The 17709-nt window shown below is 36.0% G+C and overlaps 1 protein-coding gene across 4 annotated transcripts in view; it reads left to right on the forward strand.

Moving 5' to 3' along the window:
- MINDY2 (MINDY lysine 48 deubiquitinase 2) overlaps positions 1-17709 on the forward strand; it is a 98702-nt gene that overhangs the window by 33512 nt on the left and 47481 nt on the right. For all 4 annotated transcript variants that reach the window (XR_014326495.1, XR_014326496.1, XR_014326497.1 and 1 more), the window contains exons 4-6: positions 1148-1306; positions 8314-8416; positions 14656-14798. Coding sequence is in view for 1 of the 4 variants with exons in the window: in XM_082847700.1 (XP_082703826.1) it covers positions 1148-1306; positions 8314-8416; positions 14656-14798 (405 nt within the window). In the remaining 3 variants the exon portion in view is untranslated. The remainder of the gene's footprint in view (positions 1-1147; positions 1307-8313; positions 8417-14655; positions 14799-17709) is intronic.

The following is a 17709-nucleotide window of genomic DNA, read 5'->3' on the forward strand; positions in this document are numbered from 1 at the left end:
GTTTTCACTGCCGTAAAAGTCCTCAGTGCTCTGCCAGTACATCCCTCCCTCCTCCTAACCCCTGGCAACCACTGATCTTTTTACTGTCTCCATCGTTTTGCCTTTTCCCACTGTGTCATTTGGAATCATACAATATATTTCAGATTGGCTTCTTTCACTTAGTAATGTACATGTAAATTTTCTCCATGTCTCTTCATGGCTTGATAGCTCATTTCTTTTTCTTTCGTTTTTTTAAATTGTGGTTAAAAAACATAATATAAAATTTACTCTCTTAACCGTCTTTAAGTGTATAGTTTTGTCGTGTTAACTGTATTTATATTCTTGTATAACATCTCTAGGACATTTTCATCTTGTAAAACTAAAATTCTATACTCGTTGAACAACTCCCCAGATCTCCCTCCCTCCAGCTCCTGACAACTACCATTCTACTTTCTATTTCCATGATTTTGACTACTCTAGATATCTCACATAAGTGGAGTCATATAGTATTTGTTCTTTTGCAGCAGCTTATTTCACTCAGCATAATGTCCTCAAGTTTCATCCATGTTGTAGCATGTAATAGTATTTCCTTCTTTATTTTTTTAAGGCTGAATAATATTCCATTGTATATGTATACTATGTTCCCTTTATCCATTTATCTGTTAATGGACATTTGAGCTGCTTCCACCTCTTGGCTGTTGTGAATAATGCTGCAATGAATATGGGTGTACACATATCTCTTCAAGACGATGCTTTAAATTCTTTCAATTCTTTTAGGAATATACCTAGAAGTGGAAGAGGCCTTCCTCTTTGACTAGAAATTTTGTCTTTGGACTTCCTGGTCTAAAAATAGGCCCCTCACCCCTCTCACTCTGTACATCCTTATCCTGTTCAATTTTTCTTACTAATACTTGACTTTATAATTTACGTATTTGTCTCTCATAGTAGAATGTTAGTTCCATGAGATTAGGAACTTTGTTTTATCCACTCTTTTATCATTAGAACTCATACTAGTGCCTGGCACATAGTAGGTACTTAATAATAAAAATTGAAGGAATGAAGAAATTGGATAAAATGGAAAATTTGTAGTAAATGTGCCTGCATTTAAATATCTTTTTCATTGTTGTTTGATTTTCCTTATTTTTTCTCTTCCCCTTTCTATTTTCAGAATATGAGTGATGCTATGGCAGTACTGCACAAACTACAGACAGGCTTGGATGTAAATGTAAAATTCACTGGTGTTCGAGTGTTTGAATATACACCAGAATGCATAGTATTTGATCTTCTTGATATTCCTTTGTACCATGGATGGCTAGTGGACCCTCAGGTAAGTAGAAAATCTTAAATTATATGAACACAAATATAGTAAAAATCTATTAATTTGGCAAATTAATCTAGATTTATATTTTCTGATACTTATATTTTTGTGCTTTTACATGAAATTAGCCACATTGTGAGGTTAAGAGCACAGTCCTCCAGACTGCTAAATCTGCCCAAGACTTCTGACTATAATTTCATGGAGTTAGAGGCCAACTACAAAGCTGAGTCCACATCCTCATCAACACTTGTTATTGTCTATCTTTTTGATTACAGCCATCCTAGTAGGTGTAAAGTTGTATCTCATTGTGGATTGTTTGCATTTCTCTAATGACTAATGATGTTGATCATCTTTTCATGTGCTTATGAGCCATTTGTATATCTTCTTTAGAGAAATATCTGCAGATCTCTTGCCCATTTTTAATTGGGCTATTTGACTTTTTGTTACTGGGTTCTAAGAGTTCTTTGTATACTTATATAAAGTATGTAAGTATAGAGTATATAGTTTTAGTGCTTAATTTAGGAGTATGATCCATTTTGAGTTGATTTGTATATATGGTTTGGGGAAGGGATCCAGCGTTATTCTTCTGCATGTGGATATTCAGTTGTACCAGCCCCATTTGTTGAAAAGGTTATTCTTCCCCCCAGTGAATTGTCTTGGCAGTCAGAGTGATCTTTGTGAAATAAACCCTCCCCTTTATCCCTGCGCCCTACCCTTTTCCTTAAAAGCCTCCAGTGTAACTAAAATAAGATACAAAATCTTTTTTTTTTTTTTTTTTTTACTTTTTATTGGTGTATAGTTGATTTACAATGTTGTGTTGGTTTCACATGTAAAGCAAGGTGAATCAGTTATACATGTACATATATCCACTCTTTTTTAGATTCTTTTCCCATATAGGCCATTAGAGAGTACTGAGTAGAGTTCCCTGTGCTATACAGTAGGTTCTTATTAGTTATCTATTTTATATATAGTAGTGTGTATATGTCAATACCAATCTCCCAATTTAACCCTCCCCCCACTTTGCCCCCTGGTAACCATAAGTCTGTTTTCTCCATCTGTGACTCTATTTCTGTTTATTTTAAATTTTATTATTTATTTATTTTTGGCTGTGTTGGGTCTTCATTGCTGTGTGTGGCCTTTCTCTAGTTGTGGCAAGTGGGGGCTACTCTCTGTTCCCACACGCGGGCTTCTCATTGCAGTGGCTTCTCTTGTTGCGGAGCATGGGCTGTAGGCGTGCAGGCTTCAGTAGCACGCAGGCCCTAGAGCACGCAGGCTTCAGTAGTTGCGGCGCATGGGCTCCGTAGTTGTGGCTTGCAGGCTCCAGAACACAGGCTCAGTAGTTGTGGCGCACGGGCTTAGTTGCTCCACGGCATGTGGGGTCTTCCCAGATCAGGGCTCGAACCCGTGTCCCCTGCATTGGCAGGCGAATTCTTAACCACCGCACTACCAGGGAAGTCCTTTATTTCTATTTTGTAAATAAGTGCATTTGTAACATTTTTTTAGATACTACATATAAGTGACATCATATGATATATGTCTTTATCTGACTTACTTTAGTCAATATGACAATCTCTGGGTCCATCCATGTTGCTGCAAATGGCATTATTCTGTTTTTTAAAATAAGATACAAAATATTAGAGTTTTTTTTTTTTTAAAGAAGATGTTGGGGGTAGGAGTTTATTAATTAATTAATTTATTTTTGCTGTGTTGGGTCTTCATTTCTGTGCGAGGGCTTTCTCTAGTTGTAGCAAGCGGGGGCCACTCTTCATCGCGGTGTGCGGGCCTCTCACTATCGCGGCCTCTCTTGTTGCGGAGCACAGGCTCCAGACGCGCAGGCTCAGTAGCTGTGGCTCATGGGCCTAGTTGCTCTGTGGCATGTGGGATCCTCCCAGACCAGGGCTCGAACCCGTGTCCCCGCATTAGCAGGCAGATTCTCAACCACTGCGCCACCAGGGAAGCCCCTTTATTAGAGTTTTTATGATATACTGCGTGATCTAGACTCTGCCTCCTGTCAAACTTCACCTCATAATTCTCCCACCTTTTTACTACCCTCCAACAACACCAGCTGCCTTTCTATTTTTCAGACATACCAAGCTCATTTCTACCTCGGGTTTTTGTACTAGCTGATTGCCCACTGTGGAGCACTGTTTTATTACCCTAACACATTGTTCTCCCAGATCTCCCCATTTCTACTTCCTCATTATTCAGGTCTTAGATCAGATTATCACCTTGTTAGAGAGGCCTTCCCTTGTTGAAATGAGTCATCCTCTTTTCCCCCAGTCATTATCTAGAATTATTATTTATTTATTTACTTGATTGACTCTCATCTCCCAGTAGAGTGTATGTTTTTGGTTTTTTTTAATTGATTAATTAATTTCATTTATTATTATTATTTTTTTGGCTGCGTTGCGTCTTCATTGCTGTGCATGGTCTTTCTCTAGTTGCAGCGAGCAGGGGCTACTCTTCGTTGCGGTGCGCAGACTTCTCATTGTGGTGGCTTCTCTTGTTGCAGAGCATGGGCTCTAGGCATGCGGGCTTCAGTAGTTGTGGCATGCCGGCTCAGTAGTTGTGGCTCATGGGCTCTAGAGCGCAGGCTTAGTAGTTGTGGTGCACGGGCTTAGCTGCTCTGCAGCATGTGGGATCTTCCCGGACCAGGGATCGAACCCGTGTCCCCTGCACTGGCAGGCGGATTCTTAACCACTGCGCCACCAGGGAAGTCTGAGCGTATGTTTTATAAGAGCTGGGCTCTTATTTCTCATTGTTAAGAACAGTGCCTGGAACATAGTAGGTTCTCAATAGATATTAACTGATGGAATGAAACATGCATGCATGCATTATGTATAGGGGAGGAGAGATCATAATAGCAAGGATTTGGTAGTGTTTCTTCATCCCTGTCCTTTGGTAGAAGTAACTGGTATTCTGGGCAGTAAAAGGGTGGCTTACTGTAAGCAGGGCATCTGTATTTTTTTTGGCACTCTGTCTCTGAGAACATCACTGAAAAGTCTAAACATGTCCAGCATCTGAAACCTCCAGGGTGCGTCATGTTGGATCCTGGCAGATGGCAATGCCAGGTAGCCTAGATTCTTGAGGAGGATGAACTTATGACCTAAGGAACTTAAGCCTGAGTTTTTAAAAACTGGACTCAGATCATCCCTCTGACTGTATGTGTAGCTACATATTGCCTGGCAAACAGGTGAATTCATATGCTTAAAGAAAAAGAGGTACTCTAATATAGGACAGAAAATTTTCATCAGACTTTTCTGGTCTACACAGTGGCTTTCAAACTCTTCGGCCTGAGAGCTGTGCTTTTTATCTATTTTACTTACTTGTTTTGTGACAGAAGGATTCTGATGCTGAGAAAGAAAAAAGAACAAGGCAAAATTTGAAATCCATAGGTCTCTATGAAATATCTCTTAGAACTGGCTAGTTCTTTGTATTATGATTATGTGTACTGCAAATAATTATCTTGCAAATAAATGTCAGTCATTTTCTGGATGGTGGGCCGGCACCATAGTTCAGCCACGGGAAGGTGTTCCTCCATTATTAATTGATAATTAACTCTTTAAGAGCAGCATTGGGGCCTTCCCTGGTGGCGCAGTGGTTAAGAATCCGCCTGCCAATGCAGGGGACATGGGTTCAAGCCTCAGTCCAGGAAGATCCCACATGCGGCGGAGCAACTAAGCTCACGAGCCCCAACTACTGAAGCCGCATGCCTAGAGCCTGTGCTCTGCAACGAGAGAAGCCACTGAAATGAGAAGCCCAGGTACCACAACAAAGAGTAGCCCCCACTTGCCACAACTAGAGAAAGCCCATGTGCAGCAACAAAGACCCAACTCAGTCTAAAATAAACTAATAATTTTTTTTAAAGATCTTTTTTTTTTTAATTAATTAATTTATGGCTGTGTTGGGTCTTCGTTTCTGTGCAAGGGCTTTCTCTAGTTGTGGGAAGCGGGGGCCACTCTTCATCGCGGTGCACGGGCCTCTCACTATCGTGGCCTCTCTTGTTGCGGAGCACAGGCTCCAGACGCGCAGGCTCAGTAATTGTGGCTCACGGGCCCAGTTGCTCCGTGGCATGTGGGATCTTCCTAGACCAGGGCTTGAACCCGTGTCCCCTGCATTGGCAGGCAGATTCTCAACCACTGCGCCACCAGGGAAGCCCCTCAACAAATTTTTAAGGATTTAAAATATATGAAGTACAGAATAGTCTCTGACCACAATGCAATTAAACTAGAAATCAGCAGAAAAAACAGTAGAGACTGTCTGGATCAAAAAATCGTAATGAAACTTAAAGTATATTTTAAACTACACAACAACTAAATATCAAAACTTGTGAGATTTAGCTGAAACAGTTTTTTTTTTTTAGCTAAAACAGTTTTTAAAGGGGTTTTTAAAGCCCTAAAATCGCATATTAAGGAATAATGAAACTGAAAATTAATGAGCTTTATATCTATCTTAAGAACAGAAGTATTAAAATAGAAAGAAAATATATAATAAAGAAGATTAACAAAGCTAAAATTCTTCAAAAAGGACTTGAAGAGACACTTCACAAAAATGGATACCCAAATGACCAGTGAACGTATGAACTAGTCGTCAGGGAAATGCAAATTAAAACCTAAATGAGATACGACTACACACCCATCAGAATGGCTGACATTTAGAAGTCTGACAATACTAAATATTGGAGAAGATATGCAGTATAGAGAATTTTCATTCCATGCTAATGATAATGTAAATTGACTACCTCCTTTGGAAAGCAGTTTGGAGTTATCTAGTAAAGTTGAGGATAAGACTCAAGAATTTGACAAGGCAAATTCCTTAGAGAAACTAGATTTGTGAAACAGGATAAATGTACAGGAACGTTCATAGCAGTATTATTTGTCATCGCCCCAAACTGAAAACAACTTGAATAGCCATCAAAAGACGAATGAATAAATGTATGATAGTATATTCATACTATGGAATGCTATAGTACAATGGAAACAAAGAACAGCTGCATACCACTGCATACAACTACCTAGTATGTTATATTTTTGCTTATTTGGTTTATTGTTTGTCCTTTCTCTAGAATATAAACTTTATGAAAGCATAGACCATCTATTTTATTCACTGCTGAGTCTTCAGTTTCTCTAACAGCACCTGGTGCATAGTAGTGCATAAAAGGCATCCAAATGAATTAATTGAATGAAATATTAATGTAGAGATCCTGCCTATGAAATTTGAAATCTTTGTATTTTTCATTGCTAGTCTATAGTAGTACAACTGATTTTTATATATTGATCATGTATTTATTATTCTAGGTGTATTTTTGTGGATTCCTTAGGATTGAAAATTCAGTTCTTTGGAAAGACAATGAGGTTGAGTCACTAAAGAAAATTGCTGTAATCAGTAAAGGTGTTACAAAAAATAATGAAAATTTAAAGCGATTGTGCTCTCAAACTGCTTCTTAAGGGTCTAAGTTTTCATTTTAAATAAATGAAAACTGAAAGGCATATTCTTTTGTGTCATTTACCTAGAATCATAGCCAAAAGATCCACTTTCAAAGAAACGGCCTTATTTGGCTTCGTATCAGAAGGTTGACAAGTGAATACATTTGTGTGTTTTAAGCTAACATGAACTGTTTAAGATATGTATGTAACATTTTCCACAGTTTCCTGCTTTAATTTATTCAATTAACTGATCTTCAGCCAACCGTCAGTCCCACTTGGATGGTTAAGAGGCTTTTACCATCCTTGAATTTTGCAGGAACAACAAAAAATTATAACCTAGAGAAGTTGTTCTTAAATTTTGCTAGGCAGCAGTGGAATGAAAACTTAGGCACTTGAGAAACAACTTGAGTTTTGAATTCTTTTAGCTTTTTAAAAAGCTCCCAGTTTGAAAACCACTGTCCTTACTATTGTGCAGATCTGTCAATTCTTGTGGTATTCAGAGTAGATATTCATGAAGATCATTTGGATGTGGAAAAAAAACATGGCCTCTCTTATTTTTTATTTCATTGTATTAATTTGTGTTAATTAATATATTAATTAATAAAGTACATGTAAATAATTTACAAATAAATATATTTTAGGGATGGGAGGGCAATCAAAGTAAGTTTAGACAGCAGATATCTATTTTGCTTCAATAGTAAAAGCAAAGTATATGGAAGGAGAGTAGAGATGCCCAATTTTATTTTCTTATACCTTAAAACTTTGAATTTATTTTTCTACTGTACCTTTACAGACAAAGATCAAATAAGAATCATGAGGCAAATATTTTCTCTTATTAATATATATTAACTTTTGTTTAGGGAAATAACATTAGTTATGTCTGCTCATATCTCCACTATGCTAGAAACTAAGTAACAAATAAAATGGGAAACCCTGTTTATGCCATAAATTAACATCTTTTAGATTTGCCTTGCTTTACAATCTTTTTTATAAATTTTTAAAATTTTTATTTTATTTATTTTTGGCTGTGTTGAGCTTTCTCTAGTTGGGGTGAGCGGGGGGCTACTCTTTGTTGCGGTGCACGGGCTTCTCATTGCAGTGGCTTCCCTTGTTGCAGAGCATGGGCTCTAGGCCAGCGGGCTCAGTAGTTGTGGCTCGAGGGCTCTAGAGCGCAGACTCAGTAGCTGTGGCGCACAGGCTTAGTTGCTCCACCGTATGTGGGATCTTCCTGGACCAAGGCTCGAACCCGTGTCCCCTGCATTGGCAGGTGGATTCTTAACCACTGCGCTACCAGGGAAGCCCGCCTTGCTTTACAATCTTAAGAAATAAAATTGCATATACTAATTCCATTTTATTAGTTATTGCATAATTGAAATATGGCTAAGCAATATTGTTCATAATATGTTATTGTGAACCATAAACAAAACTGGAAACTGTTGGGTGTTAATTTTAGTGCTGATTTTCTTTTTTCATAAGTAATACTTTTATATTTAGTATTATATTAGAATAAAACCCTCAAGAGTTATATGGGTTTCTTTGTTATTGTTTTTAATTTTATCATGATTAGTGAGACAGTCATTTGTTTTGTAGATTGATGACATTGTAAAAGCTGTTGGTAACTGCAGCTACAACCAGCTAGTGGAGAAGATCATCTCTTGTAAGCAGTCAGACAACAGTGAGCTGGTTAGTGAAGGTGGGTGAGTGTTGCTATTATCTGACTTATTCTTGGCAAAGTAACTTGACTTAAAATTTAATGTCTTCTAAATGTCTTAAATACAACTTCTAAAAAATAAAAGTGATTCTACCTATGAGAATTAAAAGAAGTAATTATTCATAGAGGTACCAGTGAAAGGTTTTTCCTAGAACCCTTTTTATTTGTTTTGTAAAATCACTCCTGGATTCTAATAAAAGTCTTTGGAATCACTTGCTATCTTTGATATAATCAGTTACCCAGGGGTTACTGATAATTACTCTTTTAAAAAAGGGTTATTACTTGGGAGTACTGAGGGAACTTTATAATTCATCTTGAACACTTCTGTTGACTGAGATGTATATTATGGTACTCAAGTGTTCATTTTAGTAGAGCTCTACCTTATATTTCAGTACAATATAGTATATTAAAGCTCTATTCTGGATCAGAGTACACCTTTGATCATCAGTGTCCCTAATCCTTAGCTAAAATTAAAAATTGCTAAATTCATCAGCATAGAAGTGTTTTTTGTGTGTTTGTTTGTTTGTTTTTTAAGCTGTGTTCCAGTCAGTGAAGGGAAGAGCAGATTTGAAACCAGAGTGCTATCAGGAACCATAGCATTTGGGTATAACTTCACCATCACCCACTTCACTTTTTCATAAATATACACAAATACTGAGACTGCTGTTCTCCTCAGTTTGAAGTGTTAACAAAAGAAAGAGAAATCGTGAGAAGCAGACACACAGTTCTTTCACATGAGGTATAATAAAAATTTATTATCGTCACTACATTTTAAAAAATTAAAACCAAGTGACTACAAGAGTACCTAAGAACATATAAAAGAAGATGTGTATGTGAATCTCATACTATATTGATTAATAAGAACCCAACTAATTACACTACTCAATTATCCAGAAGTTTAACATGTTTATGCAAGAGATCAGTAGCAGGAAAATACACAGTGTGTTAGTTGAGGCTCATCTAGTCTTTTACTTGCAGTAAACACACAGATATTCAGCAATATTGATCATTGATTTGTGTGACGCCTCTTTCACTACAACCTAAGGCAGCAAAGTTTAAATTTTAGGGGAGAGAGGAGCAACAAAAGTTGTTACAAAAAATGTTTTCCCTCAGTTGACAAAATTCCACTCACTAGAACTTTCCATTCTTTATCCAAGCTCTCATTACTGTAAATATTCTTAGAAAGCAGGCTATAAAGAAAGTATCCATCTGTGGATTCCTGCTTTCTCAGTAACTTTCAGTATGCTATTCAATAGTAATTGAGAGAACAGTAGGGTCCAGAAAGTGTTAACAGATGGAATGATAGCCAATAAGTGATATTTGGATGAATATATTTATAAGGTAAGAAGCTATGGGAAACACTAATGTTGACAGCATTTTCACCAAGCTAGGCTGCAATGTAACAGGGGTAGGACTTATTACACTAGCAGAATGAACAACAACCAAAAAACAGTCCCTTCATCACTTCTCCTTTCTCTCAACGTGATTTTACAACTATTATTATTATTTCTCTGGTATTGAATCCCTGGGATAATAAAAAACTGTAGCTAATTTGTATAGAATTGATAACTTGAGAAGAATATCTTGGTAAAAGCAAGTAGGAATCTTCCTCTTTAGTGGTATAGAATTTTCAGGTAATATATATCAGAGCTGATTAATTCCTTGATATATAAATTTCATAATGGTGAAATTCTGCTTATCATATTTCCATACATAGTGAAGGAAAAATTATATATGAAATTCAGTACAATTAAAAAGCTAAACTCGTTTTTTGTTTATAAGAAATTACAAATATGTAGTCTGCTTGAAATAAGTATTCAATCCCAATGGCTACTTGTATAAGGCACTATGAAATCATTAAGGAAATAAAAGGCCACCATGGACATTTTTTCTTTTTTTTTTTTTTTAACATCTTTATTGGGGTATAATTGCTTTACAATGGTGTGTTAGTTTCTGCTTTATAACAAAGTGAATCAGTTATACATATACATATGTTCCCATATCTCCATTTTTTCTTATATAATATAGCAATTAGCTTTTTTTTCCATTTTCTTCATCATATTTTCTTGGGTATATTGTTCAACCAAAGTAGTCTGCTTTCTTTTTCTGTTTAGCCTACAACTGTAACTTTCCTCCTGAATCATAAAATATCTCAAAGTGGTTTATTTCTAATCTTTTTTTATTAAAAATTATTAAACTTTGGTCTGAGATGATTTTTTAAAAATTCAAATATTTCATCTCCATAAGGTGCAGAATACAAGAAATATGTTTACTATCATTCTTTTTTGATGAAAAAGAAATATTATTTAGTTAATAGTCAAATAGAATTAGATATTCTTTCAACTTCTTTCAGAGAACATTTATTTTTTTCTGGTGGCAATACCTTGTAAGTAAAAGTACAGAAGTTTTACATGTACATAGAATATTTATTACTTGCTACCTCTTTTGGATATTAATACTTTTTTGAATCAAGTTATAACGATGGGTTGTGGCATGGCAGCAGAAATCAACAAGGAAAAAAATAGCACAGTACCAGTTTCCAGACTTCATGCTAACTGGTCATTTAATTCCAGAAGATCTCTCAGGAATAATTTCTTCTTTAACAATTGTTTCTAGGTAAAAAAAAATATGCTTAAGGAAATTATTCCAGCATATTCACTTATTCGAGCTCACTTACTGAGCTTTTATTATGTGCCATAAACGCTGAAGATTATAGTTTGAGTTCATATTATTTTTGATTAAATAATATTGATTTCCTTTTCTCTTTATTTTGGAAAAACTCAAACCCATAAAATTGGAATAGCACAATGAATATATGTATCTATATACATATTTGTACATATATATGTTTCATCTAAATTCACCAATTATTAGCATATTGAATTTTTACTTTCTGTATTCACACACACACACAATTTTTTTCCTAAATCGTGACAATTAATTGCAAATATTATAGCACTTTATCCATTAACTCTCCAATATTTGTCTCCTAAGAACAAAGAATTTTCCTATGTAATCACAATGCAGTTACCTCAGGAAATTTAACATTGATACAATACTATTATCTAATATACTGTTTATATTCAGAATTCCCCAGTTGTCCCAGTAATGCCCCTTATAGCTTTTAAGTTTTTTCAGTGTAAGTTTCAGTCAAGTATCATTTAATTATCATATCAATTTAGTCTCCTGTAATCTAGAACAGAAGATCCCTATCCTTTTTTCTTTTCTTTTCTTTTCTTTTCGGTCTTTTGTGGTATTTACTTTTCTTTATAGTCCAGGCTGGTTGTTTTATAGAATAGTCCTCAATCTGGATTCATCTGATTGTTTCCTCATTAGTAGATTTGGGTTATATATTTTCCTTGGGAATACTACATAGGCGACATTGTGTCTTTCCTAGTGCATCAAATCAGGTGGCACGTGATGTCTGATTATCCCATTGTTGGTGATGTTCAAATAGGATTAAGGTGATATTTACCAGATTTTTTGTTGTTGGAAAGATGCCCTTTGCCATTTGTAATTAATAAGTAATCTCTGATATTATGTTTTGAAACTCCATAATTTGTTTAGTTATGAAAAGTTGAAACTAGATTAGGCTTTTGAATATGCCACTAAAATCACACAGGTGTCACTGTTTACAAGTTGGTAGAAGAATTAGGAAACATTTTTCTCTCTAAGTCTAAATTAGTCTATGCTCTATGGTTTGGGGAGAAATAGAGTTCAGTTTGCATTTATGATAATCAGCACTACATTTTATAAATTAATACCGGTTAAGGTCCAGTCTTCACTTTGCCATAACTAGTTTTATGTCCTTGAGCAAGTCACTTATTCTCTCTGAATCCATGTCCTGTTCTCTAGAAACAAGCAGCTGAGAAAGACTTCTAGTATTAAATTTTTGAATTTCATACATGAAAGTAACATTGTGCTATATCTCCATTGAATTTTTGTATCTTTTTGAACGGGTTTTGTAGAGAGTATGTTGTATGAATGAGGTATGGGAGGGACATTTAGAAACATCTTTCTGAAGGAAGTGTTTAGTTACATGGATATTATAGACAGCAGTGGTACTTCTCAGCACAGGCATAACGCTTACTTTTTAAATGCTATATAAGAGAAAATGCTTTAGTATATAACTAATACATTCTACTCAATAACTTAGCATTTAGCAAAGTAATGATAATAATTGAGGAGGGGTCTTATTTCTAAATGTATAAAGCCAGGAAGTTGCAAATGAGCTATAAATTTCCTTTGGCTGTGGCCTTCTGTATAACTTTTTGTACTTCCCATCCTACATTACCAATTCCTTGGAATAGTGTGATATATTGGTAACTTTTTACAACCACTTTGCAGCTTGAAGTGCTATGGCTTGACACTAAAAGTGAGGGAGTGGAATAAATCTGTATCAGGCAGCTGCCTCTGGCCCTACCAAGTTTCTACCAAGTTTATTTTCAAATTTTTGTTGAGTCATCAGTTAATTAACACAGATTCATCTTTACTCCCTATATCTGCACCTCCCTGCTCACTTATAAAACTTTTTAGAGCATTCTCCTCCCCTCTATTCCTTTTTAAAGAAAGGGAGCAAAAGGAGGAAGGAAGAGGAAGAATGAAAGAGAGAAATATAGGCTTTTAAAATATTTATACAACTGATTCTCATTATTACTGATAGTTATGTTCCATAAAGTTGCTGTGAACACTGAATTAGTGAATACCAAACCACTGCTCATAGGGGAAACACAACATTAGGTTCCTGTGAGCCTCTGGTCACAAGATTTTCATCAACTTATCAATACATAACCTTGTTTTTCGTGTGTTTCTGTTGAGAGACACCTTATTTTTTTTTTTAACATCTTTATTGGAGTATAATTGCTTTACAATGGTGTGTTAGTTTCTGCTTTATAACAAAGTGAGTCAGCTATACATATACATATACATATATCCACATATCTTCTGCTATCCTCCCTGTCCCACCCCTCTAGGTGGTCACAAAGCACGGAGTTGATCTCCCTGTGCTATGCGGCTGCTTCCCACTAGCTATCTGTTTTACATTTGGTAGTATATATAAGTCCATGCCACTTAGAGACACCTTGTTTAATATATATTATTGATTCAGTAACATTAAACTCATATCCAACAGCTTCATGCCCGGCTGAAGCTGCAAAAATATGCATTGTCTCTATAAGGCACATCACAACCTTTGTGTGCTTAGGAACACTAGCTTCAGCATTATGCTTGGGGGCCACTTTACACAGTAAAAATCACTCCAAAGAAGCACAAAAATTTCACAAAATGTGATAAATGTGGCATTATATAGAATGTGAAAATGAATTTGTTCACAGTATGAGAGCTGAAACAAGAAGGTGACACACTGTTGCCTATTTTGACTTCAGTGGGGAATGTGTGTGTTGGGTGACTCAATTTTTTTGCTGCTTTGCACATATTCAGGAATGACCCTGAAAGTGCAACAAGTATTGATTTTTGGAGTTATAAATTTTAGATAGTAGGCAAATTAGCGTATATGAACCCGTGTGAATAATGAGGATCAACTGTATGTATAGCTTTTAAATTAAACCCCAGAAGGTTTCTTTATATTTCATTATGTTTGAAAACAGAAGAGATGATTTCTATTTCTGAACTTGATATATCTACATAATGAGTAGCATATGTTGGAGGAGATTAGGATAAAAATGTTATCAGTTACCCCACTGTTTTCTGTTCAGTCTTATGCCTACTTTTAGTTTTAAGGCAAGAATTGAGCAGTTTGTGAACTGAAAATTATCTGGGATCTTTGTCAAAATCTTAAGCAACTCAATTTCTTGAGGCTACTTTTAATTTCTAAACACCTATCCATTGGGGAAGTAGTTGTTGACTTTTGCTAACCCTTACCTTCTTATTGTTTTTTTGGGTTTTAGTTTTATTGTGTGTGTTTCTTCTATTGCAAGGCGCATGAAATCCTTTGCGGAAGAAGGTGTGGTATAAGTAAATACATTTATTGATAAAAAGAATTTCAGATAACTGTTTCTTTAGCCTGGAAATGTCTATAGACACATCTTCCATCGCAGAATTAGAAAAAAAATCTCCAATTTAGGCAATTTAGGGCCATCATGTTATAGTAGGAGGAGTCTTATTTTGATTGGCCTTTCTTCATAATTGGAACACAATGTAAATAGAAAAACTTTAAAATTTTGAAATTATTCTTCCATCTAATATTATGCATTGGTTCCTAGGCTTTGTAGCTGAGCAGTTTCTAAATAACACAGCCACTCAACTGACATACCATGGATTATGTGAACTAACTTCAACGGTTCAGGAAGGAGAACTTTGTGTGTTCTTTCGGAATAATCATTTTAGCACCATGACCAAATACAAGGTATGATATAGAAATAGCTACTGTTATTCTAAACTAAAGGAGCTTGATTTAGAGATGTCTTATGATCTGCTTCAAAATAAAAAATTTTAGCGTAATATTCTTTAACCATCAAATTATGAAGGTAATAATTAATTCTTTAGGGTGGAATGGATTAGCAATTTGTTACTTAAAATCAGGTTTTTTTTTATTTAGGTCTCAACTCCATTTTCAGAGATTACTGCATTAAAATGTATTTATTATTTTCTTTCTAAGGAAAAAAAAGATAAGCCCTAATGTTAGAACTAGGATGACTGCTAATGATGGATGTTTACATTTGAGGGCTAAAGGAGTTTAGAGAAAGAATCAAGATTTGTCTTTATGATAGTGTGTCTATTATTAAGTTATCAGTGTGACTTTAAATTCTTTTTATCATGTCACTTATGGCTTTGCCAAAAAAATCTTACTGATTCATCCCTCTTGTTATCTCTTCAATGCTTCCATTTTTACAGCTGCCACCTAATACAGGAGTTTATCAACTTATCTCTAGACTTTTGTGGCAGAATACTCCTCTGATCAGGTCAATAATATTGCAAAAATGTTAGTAGCACCCAGTGCCTAGAGGATAAAAATGCAAGGTATTTTCTACTATCCCCTTGTGTCAACACTTTGCTTCAGCCATAATGATCTGTCTACTCATTAATAGTCCTCCATCCCCATACACACTTTATGCTTTCCCATTTTGTTTCTTACTCCTAATCCCTATGTGAACATTCTCACTCCTTTTTGCCTATCCAGATTTCACCTATCTTTTAAGAAACATTTTATATACTAACTCTTCAGTAAAGCTACTTCTTCTCTCCTTAAATCAGTGGTTCTCAACCCAGATTGTATGCTAGAGCTGCCTACGGAGCTATTAAAAAAATACCAATGCCCAGAGCCCAACACCAACTCAATTAAATCAGAATGTGTAGAGGTGAGACCTGAGCAACAGTATTTTTAAAATGTTTTCCAGGTGATTTAAATATGCAGCTAAGGCTCTGGATCACTACTCTACCCTTCCTCCTTTACTTGTTATGGGCCATATTGTCCTTACTTTGCCCTTATTGATGAGTACCTAGTTAACAATTTTCTTTCCATGTAAATGTGTCTCATTTTTCTAAATGAAAGTAAGCTTATTGAAGTCAGGAATCTGACTTTGTATTTCCTTCAACACTTTAATCAGTGAATTGCACAAAGTAGTGTAAAATAATGATTTGTTTGCTTATTTAAGAATACTGTATAGCCCTAGCTCTCCTGCTCCCCTGTTAGTTATAGCAAGGGTTTGTTTGTATTGTTCCCATATTTAAGCTAGATGTGTGCTAGGTATGGGCCCAGATTTATCCATATTCCTCAAAAATCTAAGGCCAAAGAACCACAAAATCAGAATTATTGCTACATAATAAATACTGCTAAGTCATCTCACTTTACCTGATCTCTTTAAGTCCACACTTTATTCATTCATTCAACAAATATTTATTGAGCATGATTATGACTGGGTACTTACTTAGCTAAGTATTAGGACTGCAGCCTGAGCAAGGCAGCTATAGTTCCTGCCATTTAAGGACCTCCTAGTTTGACAAGGGACAGATGTTAAATAATTACATAAGTAGGTATCATTTCTATTGAGATACACTCTGTGAAGGGTACCTACAACATGCTGTGAGTACTTTTATTAGGACTTATAACCTATTTGAAGATGTCAGGAAAAAAGGGGGGGTGGTGCGGTTAACTAAGCAGATGGAACATGTGTGCAGAAGCCCTGAGGAGGGAAATAACCTAACTTTTTAAGGAATTCGAAGAAGGGCTATGTGACTGAAGCATAGAAAATAAGAGGCATGATGTAAGGCTCAAGAGGCATGATGTAAGGCTCAAGAGATAGATATCAGATCTTGTAGAGTCCTAAGTTAAAAGGAGGAATAGGGAATTCTCTGGCAGTCCAGTGGTTAGGACTTGGCACTTTCACTGCCAGGGCCCGCGTTCAGTCCCTGGTCAGGGAACTGAGATCCCACAAGCCATGCTGTGTGGCCAAAAATAAATAAATAAATGAATGAATGAATGAGAGAAATAGACTTTGGTCTCTTGATGGCCTAGTCGTTCTTTTTGTTCTCTCTCTCTCTCTCTTTTTTTTTTTTCTCCACAGGGGTAGGATAGTTCAATTGAGAAAACAACGTCTCTGGCTGTCATGAGTGGTTGTTTTACAACTTTCCAAAATTGAGCTTTAGACGTTCTCTTTTTTTTTTTTATCAAGCCCATATCCCTGACCTGGAAGTCCTTTACTAGTCACCTAGGTATTCGCAATCTTCCTGTGTGGTTGGGAAGGGTGCGCCTCTCCTGGAGCACTTTCTGTATTGGGTCTGTTTCTGGACTGAATATGCATTTCCATGAGATAATGATAGCCGAGAGAATGTGTGTATTCTGCTATTTCTCACTTCTAAGTTTTTCTCAGTAAACCTTATTCTGTAGCTAAACAGTGTACCACTAGTGTGTGTCTCCCTGCCCCTTGTATAACATTAAGGTGTTTTGGACTTTGGGGCAAGCCCCAAGAGCCAGTTTTTTGAAAGGATAAACAAAATCGACAAACTTCTAGCCAGGCTCTCCAAGAAGAAAAGAGAGAAGACCCAAGTAAACAAAATAAGAAATGAAAGAGGAGAATTAATAGTCAATACTGCAGAAATACAAAAAAATCATAAGAAATACTATGAATAGTTATATGCCAACAAATTGGGACAACCTAGGAAAAAATGGACAAGTTTCCATAAACATACAGCTTGCCAAAGCTGAGTCAAAATAATTTGGGGTTTCCCTTGTGGCGCAGTGGTTAAGAATCTGCCTGCCAATGTAGGGGACATGGGTTCGAGCCCTGGTCTGGGAAGATCCCACATGCCGCAGAGCA

The sequence above is a fragment of the Leucopleurus acutus genome, assembly GCF_964270905.1.
Source record: "Leucopleurus acutus genome assembly, chromosome: 1".
In the NCBI taxonomy this organism is placed as follows: Eukaryota; Metazoa; Chordata; class Mammalia; order Artiodactyla; family Delphinidae; genus Leucopleurus; species Leucopleurus acutus.